Source organism: Micropterus dolomieu, linkage group LG07, assembly GCF_021292245.1.
Source record: "Micropterus dolomieu isolate WLL.071019.BEF.003 ecotype Adirondacks linkage group LG07, ASM2129224v1, whole genome shotgun sequence".
Lineage (NCBI taxonomy): Eukaryota > Metazoa > Chordata > Actinopteri > Centrarchiformes > Centrarchidae > Micropterus > Micropterus dolomieu.
In genome coordinates this window covers 26,160,711-26,176,749 of record NC_060156.1, presented here as the reverse complement: position 1 = coordinate 26,176,749, position 16,039 = coordinate 26,160,711, and the positions used below count along the sequence as shown (strand labels likewise).

Genomic DNA, 16,039 nt, shown 5'->3' with positions numbered 1-16,039 from the left:
CATTATCATGAGAACTACATAAAAATCTCTTACTAAAATTATATACATATGTATGTGTGTGTGTGTATATATATATATATATATATATATATATATATATATATATATATATATATATATATATATATATATATATATGCTTGTGGAACAGGGGTGCTCATTAAGTATTGGCTTTTTACACACAAAGGGTTTATTGCACTTATAGTATGAGCAGGTACAGTGTCCCCTCCTGACTTTTACTTCTAGAACATCAATTCATTGCGTTTCCCATCTCCACCACTACTCTCATCTAAGCTGAAGAATAGGTATATTGGAATTTTTGTATACCGGCGGTTACTAAAGTCTCATGTTGAAAAATTTCATATGTGATTAGTGCAAAAACTTTCGAGGGACATCAGGAAATTTAGTTTGCTGGAAAATAGAGAAAGTTGCATTTATTGGCAAAGAACAAAACACTTGCTGTAAACATGTTACATGAAGCCATACTGTAGCCCTTTTTCTCACAAGGCTATTTTGGTTCTGGGCTATACAACAGGCTGGACAATTATGGTTTGGTTCAGCTAGCATGTCAGAATTTGCCCAAAGAAAGAAGTGGAGCACTCTGCTGACAAGTTGATGAGATTGGAGACTTAGAAGCACACATTAATGTCCAGTAATGGTGCTAGCTTTGTCATTACTCGGGGTTAAGTGGGGCCTTAGGCTGCATTTCACAGTAGGTACATGCAGCTTTTTTTCGTTTGATTACCTGTTATATTACAGTACACACATTGTGCAGAAGCACAAATACATTTTACTGTTCTACTCATAAAAAAAATGTATAAGTTGTAAAAGTTGGTATTAGTATTAGTATTTTGTTATTGTTATTATTACCATATTTAAACAAATCAAATACATTATACTTACATTCTATCTTTATAACATACATTTGAACATACATGGAAATATTAATCTGCTGTTTACAAAACATAGTAAACTACACATTAACTATTTTATTGGTTGACTGTTCATTGACTACATTCAGTGATTTTGACTTTAGTTCACATATTTATGACGTGTAAAATAAGGTGGTATGAGTGAGTCATTCACCGGTAGCTCAGGCTCAGATGTCTGTACTAGCTAATGGATTACGTGTTTTTTGCAGGGGCATCACAGTTTGCATGAAATACGTTCAGGAAGTATGTGTACAGTGTGTAGTCTGCAGTACAGAGCTACGTGAGATCCAGATACAAATAATGCAGAGGCTTTTATTCTCCAGAAATATAAATTGCAGGCTCATTTTTAAAACATGTTATGACAATCAAATAGAATATTTGAATTCAGTTACAAGGTCAGATTCGGCACAACTCATTTGTAATTCAAGTCGCAGATAGCAGCATTTGACCTCCCAGAAAGTGACATAACTGCAGAAGACAGACAGCAAGACATTCATTAAAATCAGCTCTGAATTTAGAATTGATGCAGAAAAGGGGAATGAAAAGGCAGCAGAGCAAGACTGAGCTGAAAGTGACAAGATCAATCACAGAGGATGGCGTTGAACCTCTACTGAGCAAATGCAACAGTTACTGAGAGAGAGAGATATGTGGAAAGACAGTGACAGTAAGGTAGAGAAAGAGACATGGACATGGAATAGGGTCTTCATTAAGGGAAAGAGATATGTGGAAAGACATGGACATGGAATAGGGTCTTCATTAAGGGAAGATGAAAATTGTATCCTGGCAACAGAAGACTGGGAAATCTAAAAAGTGCTAACAATGCTCCTTTTAGAAACCTGAGTTAGATTGTGTTGCATACCCTCATAGCTTGTGTAAAGGTGTAGGTGTGTGAAGTTTTCAGATGCCATTTTAATTCTGTTTTTCAACTTCTGAAACTCAGATTCTGTTGTTGTATCTCTTGATAATAACCCAGGGCCACACATAGACAAACCACCAGTAACACTCACAGGACAATTTAGGGTCACCGATCAACCTAGTCTGCATGTCTTTGGACAGTGGGAGGAAGCCGGAGCACCCGGAGAGAACTCAAACAGAACATGCAAACTCCACACAGGGATGACCAAGGTTTGAACCCACGACCTTCTTGCTGGGAGGCGACAGTGCTAACCACTGCACCGCCGCACCACCCACGTATACATTCCTGCAGGTGTAAATACTAACTAGCACACAAAATGTGCATTAATAGTCCACAACAAATGCAATAGTTGCTCCTAAATGAGTAATATTCATTTAAGTACAGCAGTGCCCAGTTGTTTTAGGAAAAAAAATAACTATACATTGTCTACAGGATTGAGAGCTCAACTAAGTGACTGGGTCAATATAGCACCGCTATGGGTTAACTTTACCCAGTACCTGGGGTACAAGACCAGTAGGTCAGAAATACTTTATTTACATAGCACAACTCATTCCAGGTGGAAACACAGTGTGCTGCATGGAAATAGTGGAAATATTAGACGTAAATAAACACAATGAAAACAGAAAAAGTAAGAAAAAAATAAGACTAAATAAAATAATAAGTAAGACCAACAGTTGACAGTTATAGATAATGGGTGGGTGGACATTTATTGTTTGTAGTAAAAGGGCTAGACTGAATATGCATAAAAATGCTAACATTAATATAAAGAATACCCCTGACATTGGGTCAAAATAACAACATTGTCTGGTGGGTAGTTACTGGGTTGGGTTTTTTTTTAATATTCATGCCTTCAGTAAAAATGAAGTGGCACAGACAGATTAGGAAAGTCCGATTATATTGAAAGTCTAACTAATGCATTGTTAATTTTGGTCTTTTTGTTCAATAATTAGGTAAATCTGAAAAACAAAACATTCACATGAAGTATAATAATCTTCTGAAATGCAGCAAACTAAATCAACAACTTCCTCAGCAAAATAGCTGAAGACAAAACATGTAGCATGTGTATTTATTATCTTGGGGAAACCACACGTTACCTTTTCTTGTTGTGTAATTACCTCTAGTTGTGAGCTGGAGCCTTCGGGAGCTTCGTCCTCTGAGCCTCATGTCTCATGCCTGGTAGCATATCCAAGCACAGTGTACTGGATGACATCAAAGAAGCATGATGGCCAGTAGGGATTTTCTAAGGAAGGTGATCTTCACTTCTTCTGTGTTTTGTTGGCATCACAGATTTCACTGCTGCCACTCCAGGGAGAATAAAGAGAGATAGAGAGAAAAAGAGAAGAAGTGTGCACATGTCAGACATACTGTAGGAGTAATTAGCTACTGTTTGTTCTGTGTTGTGACTGACTGATGCTAGTCTGAGGAATACTACATATTAACGTGCAACTTGAGCACACTCCTCCTGCACTGGTGGATGCACATATACCCTTTTTTGGAAAGAGATAGTCACAGAAACGTGTATCCTACCCTGCTGATCTTCCTTGTCTCAACACTTCATTTTAAGCTGCCTCTCAAATGAGCTGAAAACACAACACTGGTAATGATGCAAACACCTCACACATCAGCGTTAGCCCATAAAATATTTAATATGGGGGTCTCCAGGGCCCTTGAAATTGATGGGTCAATGAGCGCGCATGAGCACAAAGTAATAAATAGTCCATTTTAGAGCATTCACCCATCTACAAGCCTGGGGCTAGTAATCGAATATGCACTTGCAAAATGTTCCACTTGGTGTTTACACACACACACACACACACACACACACACACACACACACTCTATCTTCTGCTGATCACCAATCAACAGCTCGAGAGCGTAGCTGGTGTTTGTAAAGCAAGTAAAAAGAGGATCATGGTAGACATGTTCCTGTCTATACACAAGATTGTTACTTGAGGGAGGGTGGATGTGCAATTGGCTGCATGAATTAATGAAACCTTATAAGGTTTTGTGATGACTCTTGACAGTGTTTACTTCACCCGATCAATTCTTGTTACTGATCTGGCGGGGCTTTCTCGCTCTGGAGACCAGCAGCTGTGCTTCCGGCAGTCTGTCTCCTCTCTGACAATGAGGCTGCTTTCATGTGCAGCGTTTTGATATTTTGATAGAAATTAACACAGTAGTTTCTCTGAGTCTCACTTTGAGTGTTTAAAGATTGATATTGGGTAGTTTTCTGGGTTCAAGCTGATGATGATGCAACTACTAAAACTGGGTTTTCAGTGTTTTCCCGAGACATTTACTTTTGGCAGGACCATATAAGTCTCATCTAGAAATAGAAATAACGCATAATAACAGTATTTGCACATGTGATCAAAATGCTGTATGTGAGAATCAGCACAGGGTAGGAGCTTCTTACTAAACATACCAGAGGTCGATGATACAGGTCTTATTCAAGTCACAAATGCTGTAGGGCTGAATTCTTAAGTGAAATCAAATTATTTTTGTTGTTTGCCTTTCACACTCCTTCCTCTCTTCTCTCCTTACAGACAGCAACTTTGTTCTGGGAAATGCCCAGGTGCAGTCTCTCTACCCCATCGTCTACTGCTCCGATGGTTTCTGTGAGCTCACTGGTTATGCCCGTGCCGAGCTCATGCAGAAGAGCTGCGCATGTCACTTCTTGTACGGCCCGGAAACGAGTGACCGGTTAACGGCCCAGATCCAAGGAGCCCTGGATGAGAGGGGAGAGTTCAAGACCGAGTTAATCTTCTACAAGAAGGAAGGTGAGAATCTGTGCGCGTTACTTTGTGAAGTAACTAAAAACTAAAAACATTTTCAGAAATTCTTCACAAGCTACTTGATCCAAGCACGTAAGTAAATGAGTTTCACATGTGTGAGCTGAAGAGATGCAGACAAAGACTAAAATTGGTAATAGTCTGTTAATTCTTCAAATTCAATTCTAATTGAGTTAAGTGAAAAAAGAATATTTCAGGAAAGGGCTGAATATGCCATAAAATCAATGCTGCTGACGCATTGTGTCGTATGCTCCATGTTTTTTTGAAATATTTTGAACCATTAGAGGCCCATTTCTCATCACATACTATTCTAAAATGGGATGCAAAGTATATGTTGAAATTCTAAACTGCCATGGTCTTGGTTTGTGTTGTAAGTTTCCTGTTTTATTTTGAAAGTGTCTACCTCTTGAGTATGTATTTCCTGTCTGTGTCTTCCCTATTGATTGCCTAATGTGTCTCACCTATGTTTAATCATCCTGCCTGCTTGTGTTTGTGTGTGTGTATGTATACATATAATCTTTATCTCTAAAACATACTGGGAAACAGTGTAACAAGGTTAAAACAGGAGTGATGTGGTCACGGTTCTAGTTGGCAGCTGAGTTCTTAACAGCATATTGATTCAGGCAGGTGAAAAGACATGATTAAATAAAAGCATATAAAATGTATAAAATGATCTCAGATTTTTTTAAAAGTTAAAAAAGGTCAGATTTTTTAAATGTTTCCTAGATGATAAAAACATGATCAGCCTCTGTGGTGTGCGACTCAAAACATAAATTGGTGTCAAACCAGACACCAAGATTCTTTGCCACTGGCTTAATGAGATCTGACAGGCCAAAGGAGCCTGTAAAGGGCAGAATCTGTTTTGTGAAATGCTGGGGGCCAATGATGAGGATCTCTGTTTTTCTGGAGTTCAACTGAAGAAAATGATTAGACAGATTAGTCAGTGGATCCAATGCGCAGGTACAACTGTGTATCGTCTGCATAAAAATGGAAAGAGACACCATATCTTTCAATGTTGTTACCTAAAGGAAGCATATATAATGAAAATAAAATTGGTCCCAAGACTTTACTTCACAGTAAAGTAAGGAAACATATAATTATTCAATGATACAGAACCTCCTATCCGACAGGTAAGATAAAAAGCAATCTAAACAGTTCTAGATATCCCCACCAAACCACCAGGTGCTTCACTGGTCCTTTGTCAGTCTTTCTTCATATCAAGTCGACCGTATCTGCATGTTTCCTTGCCTTGAAGGTGGATTACTGTGGATTTTGTATCTTGGTTCTGGAATGCCATCTTTCTTTGGATTTCACTTTTTAGAACTGCCTCCATAGGTTTGGATGTAATTAGTTAACTCTTGTTAATAAACTTTGAGAACTATACCTGCTCAGCCTGGTGTTCTGCTAATTACCTGTTTCTGCACTTGGATAAAAGTGACACTTTAAGTTCCCGCAACACCACCAGCTCTGTGGCTAACAGATCACAAAAATGTGTGAAATAATAGAGCATTTAAGCTAAATTCCCTCAAAAAATAGACACACTTACACTCTGATGGCAGCGAGCTACAACACAGGATGTTGGGAGACAAATTTTAGGTTCAGTGTCTTGCCCAAGGACACTTTGGCATACAGACACGAGGAGGTGGAGCTTAAACCGCCAACACTGTGATCATATGAATTATTGACCCATGCATTTATTAAAAGGTAACCATTGCCTGTCATGCGCAAAATAAACTGAAATGTTATCTTGCCACTCAGCAAAGGTGTGATTTTAGAAAATACATAAAATGTCATATGAATGCCGTCAATCGGTAAAAGTGTGAATTTTATTAATATGCAAGCACATTCACAAAGAGAGAAAAAGCGAAAGAGGAAAATTAAAAATCTTGAGGTTATAAGAGAGAAGAACAGAATGAGAAATTCATTACTCACCATCCACTCTTTATTAATTATTAATAAATCAAAGCTGTGATTTGAGATGAAAGGGAGAAAGATAGATGAGTGATGAGGTAAAGCACCCTGTCCACAAATAAGAAATAAGAGGAGTGAGAGTCACGTTGAAATGAGACAGAGGGAAACACATCTGATCCTCTGAGATAGAAACCTATAACAGAGAGCAACAGAGGCTTATAAAAGTGTGTTTCTTACAAAAACACACAAATTACAAATTAGAAGAGTTTCATGCTTATATCAGCTCTCCATGAGCTCACATTAGCATTTTAGTGGTTTCTCATGGGAGCAAGGAAAAGAATAAACACATTCATATGCAGTTTCCTCACTCAGATCACCATACTTCTCTCACCGAAGCCTGGAGCACAATTCTAAAATTGCATTTTATCCACTGAGTACATAATCATAATATATTCATAAGAATATGATTTGCAGGCCAAGAAATACAAAGAAGGACTGGAAATAAATATTAGCACATTTAAAATGTTACTGGAAAGTTACAAGGTAGTGGAAAAAAGTACTGAGTAATGTTTGGTGATACAGAAACATACAAAAGGGCATTTACTTTATACACTATTATAATAATTACTTTTTGGTGATAAGTGGAATATAATTGTTGTAAAGTTACAATGGTGTATATTCAGGTAACATAACTGGCAATATCCTGAAAGTACATCATTGTCATCTGTAATTGTACTCCGATCACAGGTTTTCATTCGTAAATATTCCAAAGAAACTGTAATTACTCTACAGGCTGTCTTGGCACATTACTGCCACCTGTCAGTCAGTGGAGCCCAGCAGGAGAGATGTGTGGTGCGCTAGCAATTTTTCATTGCAAATGATGAACAAAGGCATTAAAACATGGGACATGAGTGAGTCACAAACACATTAGATTTAAGATTTAATAGTCTTTAATGTCCCCAAGGAGCAATTTGGCTTGCAAACAATACACATAACAAATACATAGAAGACATAAATACATATAACATACAATATTATATAATTAAGTTACCATGAGATATAAAGCATTGAGTGACCACCAGTCCATTATTAAAATATGTGTGCAACATCTACCAGGCCTCCAGCTTGTTAAAAACTCAACAGCTGAAGGAACAAATGATCTCAGATATCTATTTGATTTGGCCGTCCAAGGGAAAGTGCACCTCCTCCCTGATGGCAGGAGTCGAAAATGCATGAAGAGGGTTTGGGGAGTCCACCAGAATGGCCTTTGCCCTCTTAGTGGCTCTAACTTGACAAACATGGCCAACATCATTCAAGTTAGTGAAAAAATGTATATACCAAAGACGGACGCCTGCGTTAAAGTACAATTACTGGTGAAATGATGTATCAGTAATTACCAGTTGTGTTACTTCCCCAGAATAGCCGCTGTTATAAATCTGTCAGATTAAATAATAATAATCAAAATGAATGACAGCCCTTCATTCTTTATCCTTTCCTTGGATTATAGTTATACACAAAGAGACGGAGCAGGAGACAGTTCATCTGTTTCCACTGCTATTGTTACCATCGTGTTCCAGTCAAACGGGGACAAATCCAGCCATATGTCTGATGTTTTTATTGAGACAATGCTCCCACCATGTTTAAATGCATTATTTACATGCATGATCCCCTGTTGGGTATTAGTCTCTGGGTTGCAGGTAACAATATGCAATGTACCAAATGCAGCCCACAAAGTCACAAGTCGGAGATTACAGGTAAGTAACAGAAAACCAAAACAGCTTGTTTTAGCTTGATTTCACGCATTTATGTACCAGCCAGTGGGGGTTACTTGTCTTGTTTGATAACCTTTTTTAAAGGATAAGGCTGACGAAATTCAGCATTTTTCTACAAATCTCATGAAATATCCAAAACCAACAATGAATTGAGCCTATTAACTAAGTGTTGCCTGTGAATCCAAAGCCTGGAATATCTTATTCCTCTGTGCCACAGAGTCCCATTTTAGTTACCATTAACACACACTATATTAGGAGTGTGGTTTTGTGTTCATGTCTTTCCTGTTTAAGTCCGTTTTTGGTTCTGTGTTTCTCTGTGTAGTCTTGTTTAGTTAGTTCTCAGTCCTGTGCTGTAGTTCATATCTTCAGCGTTCACTCCTGGTCTGTGTACTTCTGTGTTGTTTTGCCCATGTCTGCTCTGAGTTCTGTTTAAATCTTAGCTTCAGTCTGTGTTCCTTGTTATTAGTGTATTCGTGATCTGGATTAATTTGTTGTTTTTATTATTCTGATCTGTTACTTCTTACCTTGATATGGTCCATGTTTAGTGTTCTGCAACTTGTGTTATGTCTGTTCCCCTCCAGTAATCTGCCTGCCAGTCTCTGATTTCCCCTTCTGTCTCTGCCTGCCTTGTTAGTCCTGATACCTGTCACCTGTGTTGCTCCCGCCCTGCCCCTGTGTATAAATGTTTGGTGTTTCTGTTCATTTCTTGTCTGGTTGTTGTTGCTGCTGGATTACCCTGCTTTTTGGATTCACTGTTGTTTGGACCAGTGAGAGCCTGTTTAGTTTTTTTGTTGGTTTAAATAAACCACCTGCCTCCAACTCTGACACACTATAGTTTATTTTAGGTCAATCGCACGTATATTGTCCTCACTCACTATTATTCCACAGCAGAAAGTAGTCCCCAATAGATGCAATATTTACTCCAGTTTGAGAAACATGCCCAGCTGTTTTAGGAAATGGTTTTTTCAAATAAATAAAACTATATGTTTGTGGCCAGCTTTTTTAAGCTTTACATGTAAAGAATGGGCGAGTGTCACAGAAACAGAACAGAAGTCAGAAAGTACTGAGAGACTGACTAACATTGTTGGTTTTCTTTGTTTCATTGGATTTGCTTACAATAAGAGAACAATATATAAAATTTCCGGTCTTATCCTTTCTGAAGAGTTATTACATCAAGTTGGTGTGATAAGATTCAGTTACGTTTCGTCTGTTGATTCATTTCACTGAATGTGGATCCAAGTTTGTAAAGCTTGAAGAACAACTTAACCTCCAGTGGCAGTGATGTACATGTGTACTTCAGGAATCCGTGACATAACTGTTGGTTGCGGTTACAGGTGCAACAAAGCATACTTCTAAACCACACCCAACCACACGCATCAGTGAAGGTGGATGTGATATGGGTGAAACGTTCAACCAGACACGGCTATGAAATATCTTTTCATCCTGGTGTTAAGTTCCTCTTTAAAGTCAGTTGATTTTTACCAACCTTTGACAATAATTTGTTACCGTGTCTTTTTACCAACTTATGAAACGTGTACAAAAACACTTAATTCAGATAAACATCTGCACATCTGCTAGACTCTTTAGCAATCTCATCACAAAGACAGATGGCTTAAATGATGCATGCTCGACAGTGCTAACAAATGTGATTAGAGAACAAAAGCTGCCTTCACAAGGCATTCAGAAGAATCTCAAACAGCAAAGGTCTGTGGTACTCTCGTTCTCAATTGAGGCATGGATTTGTGGAGCTTTAAAGTGAATCTATACTTCCTCCTGACACTGCGCCTACTCACATGGGGATCTTGGGAATTCTGAGGCTATAGATAGCACAGAAAAATCGATAGTGGGTGACACTGACAAAGAAGTCAGTTCATCCATTCCTTCCACTATTACATTTCTTTTCTTGATTTACTTTTACTGCACTTGTCTGAGCACCTGAATTGATGTCCAAGTGTGTTTTTCAGGCATAAGACATAAGAGCTCAACTTGGCTTTCTGTCAGTCAGTCTAAGGGTGGGTTCATATCAGCCTTGTTTAGTGGCTGTGTTTTCCCCCTTGGAGCAGTTCTTTTGGGTAGGTGTGAACACCAGACTTGAACTCTGGTGCGGACCGAGCAACTGCTCTCTGGTCCGACTCTAAGAAGTGGTCTCGCGTCAAGTGAATTGAGCAGGACTTTTCTGGTGTGAACACCATTCAAACCAATAATGTGTCATTTCATTGGTTAAAATCTTGTTTTACTCCTTTTTTTTTACTTGGCTGGTTTGCAGTACACATAACTCAGGCCCAAATACAAAAAAAAGCAAACCAAAAGGGCTCAAAGAAAATAACTCACTCAAACTAACTCATAGCAACGCTGGCAGGTGGTTTTAGCAGCACAGCTTCACCTTTGACGAGCAATCTCTGAGGAACCATGAGCGAGGACCTACGAGACCAGCCGACACGCCCCCCTATTGGATATCTATTAAGTGGATGGTGTAGCTGATCGGACTGATCTGATGCATCACAACATCACTTCAGTTTCATATTGAACTGAAACTGAAAGTTTTATATTTGATTTGCTTTCTGATTCACTATATAATTAAAAATCTTTGTTCATGTTATGTCTTAACTGCAGAAGGACTAAAACAACTTTCTTCAATTATTAAAAAGACTTCTTTTCCATTATTTCTCCCATAAACTTTAATTCAGAGTGTCAGACAATCTGTCTGTCAGCAAGAAATACTGTTTATATAATTTATCATTATTTCCATTCAGTCACATGTGAGGCTGATAATTCCTTAGCATTTGCTTTGATATGAGTTACATAATTTCAATTTCCTCTGAAACATTTTGCCTAATAAATCAAAATACACCATGATGATATTCTGGGTTATTCAATAATGAATTCACAATCAGAATATCAATAAGTACATATGCAGGTAATGAGTAAATAATAGAAACACATTGTGCCAGTAGAAAGAATCCTGTGCCTCTGAGCAGGACACAGTGCACAGTATAAATACAGAAGGCAGGTTGTTCTTCATGTGCAGGTGTTTGGTAAACAGGTAACAGCTACAGAGAGACAACATGCTGCTCTGCACTGATAACTGTGAGACTTTATTAGTATCAGCACAGTGCACATGTTTGCAGACACAAACTCCATCAGACGTCTTTACAGCTGTTAAAGCCAACTAACAAATGATCCAGCTGTGATCAGCTGCCATCGTCATCGGAAACAGACGCCGCGTCACGTGATGCTTCAGAGGAAAGGATGTCAGCTGTTAGTACAACTCACCTTGAGGGGAACATGAATGTCCAATAGTTGTTGAGATATTTTTACTCACAACCTCATGAACCTCATGAGACCTTATTGAGAGAGTTCAGTCTGGATCAAAGGGTGGATGACCCACCGACTCACAGCAACTCACAAAGTGAGTACACCCGGCATTTTTGTAAATATTGTGCAAATATCTGTGCACTCACCGCTCACCTACAAAGCCATTCACCACCTGGCCCCTTCATACCTCACTGTCCTCCTCTCCCCCTACCAACCTTCGCGGTCCCTCAGATCCACCTCAGCCGGTGTCCTCTACGTCCCCAAGTCCAAGCTCAGCAGTCTTGGGGAAAGAGCCTTTTCCAGGGCAGCTCCCAGGCTCTGGAACTCCCTCCCCCATGAGATCCGCACCTCTGAGTCCCTCACCATTTTCCAGTCCCGCCTTAAGACCCATATCTTCTCCTCTGCCTATCCCTAGCTGTTTATTTTATTTATTTTTTGTCATGTTTCTTTATCTGCTCTGTAAAGCGACTTTGAGTCCGTGAAAAGCGCTATACAAATTCAATTTATTATTATTATTATTATTTACATTGTAGCAAAGTGTCATTTCTTCAGTGTTGTCACATGGAAAGATATAATCAAATATTTACAAAAATGTGAGGGGTGTACTCACTTCGTGAGATACTGTATATTTCCATCCAATGTACTTCTTTCTTACTGTGGAGTTCGTGTCTTGTGTACATGACAGTAAGCAATTAGATTATCTCTAAATATTATTATATACTATTTGTCATATCATTTATATCGAGGTGTCAGTAATGTGGGGCTTGTTAACATCACTTTCTCTCTGCCACAAATTTGAAACTGATAGTTCATTATTAAGTACATAGCTTTAGTCTTTTTATACAACACATTATCCTGTATTACATGACTGTACATTAATAAACACCTACGCTTTCAGTGTAGAAGTAGTTAAAGGACTCCACAGGATATGCAGAATATCGTTTGGGCAGGAAATTGATTTCAGGTCTGTAAGTGTAGTTTGTAAATCAATTAACTGCAGTCTCACATCACCAAAATTGCCAAAGGAAAAGCAGCTGATTAGAAAAGAAATGACACAAACCAGTGGTCACCAAATGTTTTATATCAAAGCCATCTGTGTTTGTTTCCTGTGCATATTATTGCACATTATGTTATTTTATTATTGGGTAATACTTACAGCGTACTAAACAGAACACGAAACAAACATTTGGGGACATCCAGAAGAGGTTGTGCCAAGAATGTTAACTTGTAAGGTACTACAGTGGAACGTCATGTACATTTAGGTGGAAAGGATTCACTGACTGTGTATGTTTGCATTTGTGTTCTCTTCAGGTACACAGTTTTGGTGTCTTCTGGACATTGTACCCATTAAGAATGAAAAAGGTGAGGTGGTTCTATTCCTCGTGTCCCACAAAGACATCACTGACAAGAAGAAGGACCAGGATCCTGAGCAAGGACCTGACACAGGTGAGTTAGTATTAAATTACAGCTGATGTAGTTCTGGTAATGGATGTAATGTTCAAATACGACTCGTGGAAAAGGAAAATGTGCAGAAATTGCAGTAGATGGACCTGGAATTGTTTATTGATTATTTTGTCAAAGCAGGATTCCCATGCTCAAGAATGTACCTTCAGAATTTTTTTATGCAAAGTATGAGATATATAATCTACTATTCTGTATAGTGGAGGATTGAAAAACACACATTTAACGGGGTTGTAGACGCTCTTCATAATCTACATTTTCTGGTATGACACAAATCTTTTCATTATGTCAACCATGTTATATTTGTGGTTTTTATGATTCACAATGGCTGATTCAAATAAAAAGCAGGTTTCCTCACAGTCTTCCATGACAACGCCGTCATCTTGGCTGTACACTTTTTACATGATTTTAATAACCCATCACTACTAGAGAGGATGACAGCATGCAGAACATTTTCCCTGTCAGCGGGGAAGTGTCGCTGCAGTTATTGTAATTTTTAAGCAAACAACAATTGAGCATCAATTAATAATTTTCATCACTTTTTCCCCAGTGTAAATCTCACCCTGATTAAATAAGTGTCTGTCAATTTAAGGATTACATTAATATTAATGACTGATTCTATTAAATGCACATGGTGAACCTAAATAATAATAAACATCCTGTCAGAGATGACACAGTCTGTCACCCAATATGATAATGCTGATACTTGTTGGAGGATGTTGCTGTTGAAATTAGCAAGCAGTATTTGTGATTAATTAGAGGCAGTCAGGAATTAATTGCCAGCACTGAATATGCAAACTCCACTGACATATTTTTGTACACAATGGTTGACTTTAAGACTTTAGGAAATAAAAATACATCTTGTGAATTGTTTGAGCTTATATTCTATCTTATATTCTAAGATAACCATCAACAATTTTAGTGAGACTGTCCTGAAGTGACGCACCCCATGACGACAAAGGTCCCCTAACCTTATGTAATGTGATTTTTCCCTTATCCCAACCTTGATTAACCATAGTCTTGTCACAAAACAGGGATTTTGTCTTCTAATTTTTAGACTAAAAATCAGTTTGCCTACATAACAAAAGACCAATAAAAACGAATTTAGTTGTAAATGTGTTGGATGCGTGGTTGTATTTTTCTTGGAGCCACGTTATTGATTAACCCTCCATCAGTTCCTGCGCAGAGTTGTTTGGGACATGTCGAGCTGTTTGTGTGAAAACAGAAATCCCAGCATGCAAAGCTGAAAGTGCAGATCTGAATGTCTTTAAGCCTTATCTTGAATACTGTATGGTGTGTTCCAAAACTCTGTATTCAATGCTGTGTAATCTAAAGTAGCAGACATTATACTGCAAACATTGAATACACATTTATGACAGATATTCAAATCTTTTAAACTTCTAATTCCTGTTGCCAGCACAAGCTGAGTTCACTACAGAGAACTTCAGAGTTGAATACCGACCCTGTAGAGAGATGGGGAGAGAAGCAGAGTAATCAAGACTCTTAAGATGAAGTAGGTTGTTTAAAATTTTAGTTCTTATAGATTGGCTTTCAGGGCTGCTGTCTGTAGTGCTTCCTGGTGGAAAAGAGCACCTGCTTGAAATCACTTAACCAATTTTCCCCCACTTGCCCAGACTCTCTCATTTGGCTGAATATCTCATTGCCTTACCCCCGAAATGATTGAAGCCTGCTTTCATACACTCTGGCTGTGTTTTACACACTGCATGAGTTATTACATTTTAAATTCAAGCAATCAAATTCGGAGTGCAGTACACACCACAGGGGTCGGAGGACAAACAACAAAAAAGATCGAAAGGGAAGACAAGCGAGAGACAAAAGAGGATTTAAATGGCTTCTATTTTTGATTCATCGCTGAGACATAACTACAACCATTAACATAACATTCTGTTTTCTGCTAAAATTAAGCACGTTTGGATGTGAAAAGAAAATGAAAGAGGGAAAAAGTGACAAACAACAAGAAAATAAAGGAACGGTGAGACTTAGACATTTATGGTGTGATGAGTTGACACAAACAATCACGTTTCCCTGCTTCTGCTCCTCAGTGGGAGTTCGCTGACGGGCTGAGCGGCTCACTTTGGGCACTTAGCTCAGCATGTTGTGCCTTTTCAAAACACAAAATAGGCTAGCAAGATCGGGGGGGAATAAGAAGGACAGAGAAAGACAAGGGACACCTTGGAATAAAAGGAATAAAAATCTAAGAAAGACTGTACTCACTATACAAAGCTTAGTATTCATAAACACTCACAAAAGTACCTCTTAAAAACAGACACATGCAGGAATGCTTTACAACTTGCTCACACACGTATGCAATGTGTTAATTGGATGTATTAATAATTCAAAATGTATAGCCAGCAAAATTTCCCCACTAGCACACACAGGCTCCCCCAGAGAACTTACTGTATTTTCTGAAAACTAGCACTTTCAGTAATCACGGCATAATAAGAAGAATGAACCCTAAGGCATGTAAATACCATTTCCCTCATTACACGGTATTCCCTAATCTGCCAACAGCAAATGCATGTTGAGCAGTTCGCAAGGTGAACATGGAAATCACCCTTCTCTGCACATGAATCTGGTTGAACACCTTGAGTGTGAGGTGGAACAATGACCCTGACCTCAGCTCACTGCATCTACAGGAGTCATTCTGATGTTATCTCGGTGCATCTCTAAATCTAACATAATAATTCTAGTTTGTTTAACCCAGAAAAAAAGTGTAAAAACAACAATTTGCCATTTTACAAATGGTTATGGGCCAGACCAGTAACATCCTGGACTCTGGAGAGTGGTATTGATCTTCTCAACTCAGCAAGAAAGCCAATAAGCATATTTCCCAAAATGTCTAACTGTTCCTTTAAGGTGTCAAAATGCTTGAAACAAACTAGGTTGAACAATGTATTATCTAACTACGTCTAAAGGCTGGAA

At 38.4% G+C, this 16,039-nt stretch overlaps 1 protein-coding gene across 1 annotated transcript in view; it reads left to right on the top strand.

The window, feature by feature from the left end:
* The window catches only part of kcnh3 (potassium voltage-gated channel, subfamily H (eag-related), member 3), a 155,126-nt gene that overhangs the window by 82,684 nt on the left and 56,403 nt on the right, over nucleotides 1-16,039 (top strand). The window contains exons 2-3 of the mRNA XM_046053471.1: nucleotides 4,392-4,625; nucleotides 12,947-13,081. Coding sequence (XP_045909427.1) covers nucleotides 4,392-4,625; nucleotides 12,947-13,081 — 369 coding nt within the window. The remainder of the gene's footprint in view (nucleotides 1-4,391; nucleotides 4,626-12,946; nucleotides 13,082-16,039) is intronic.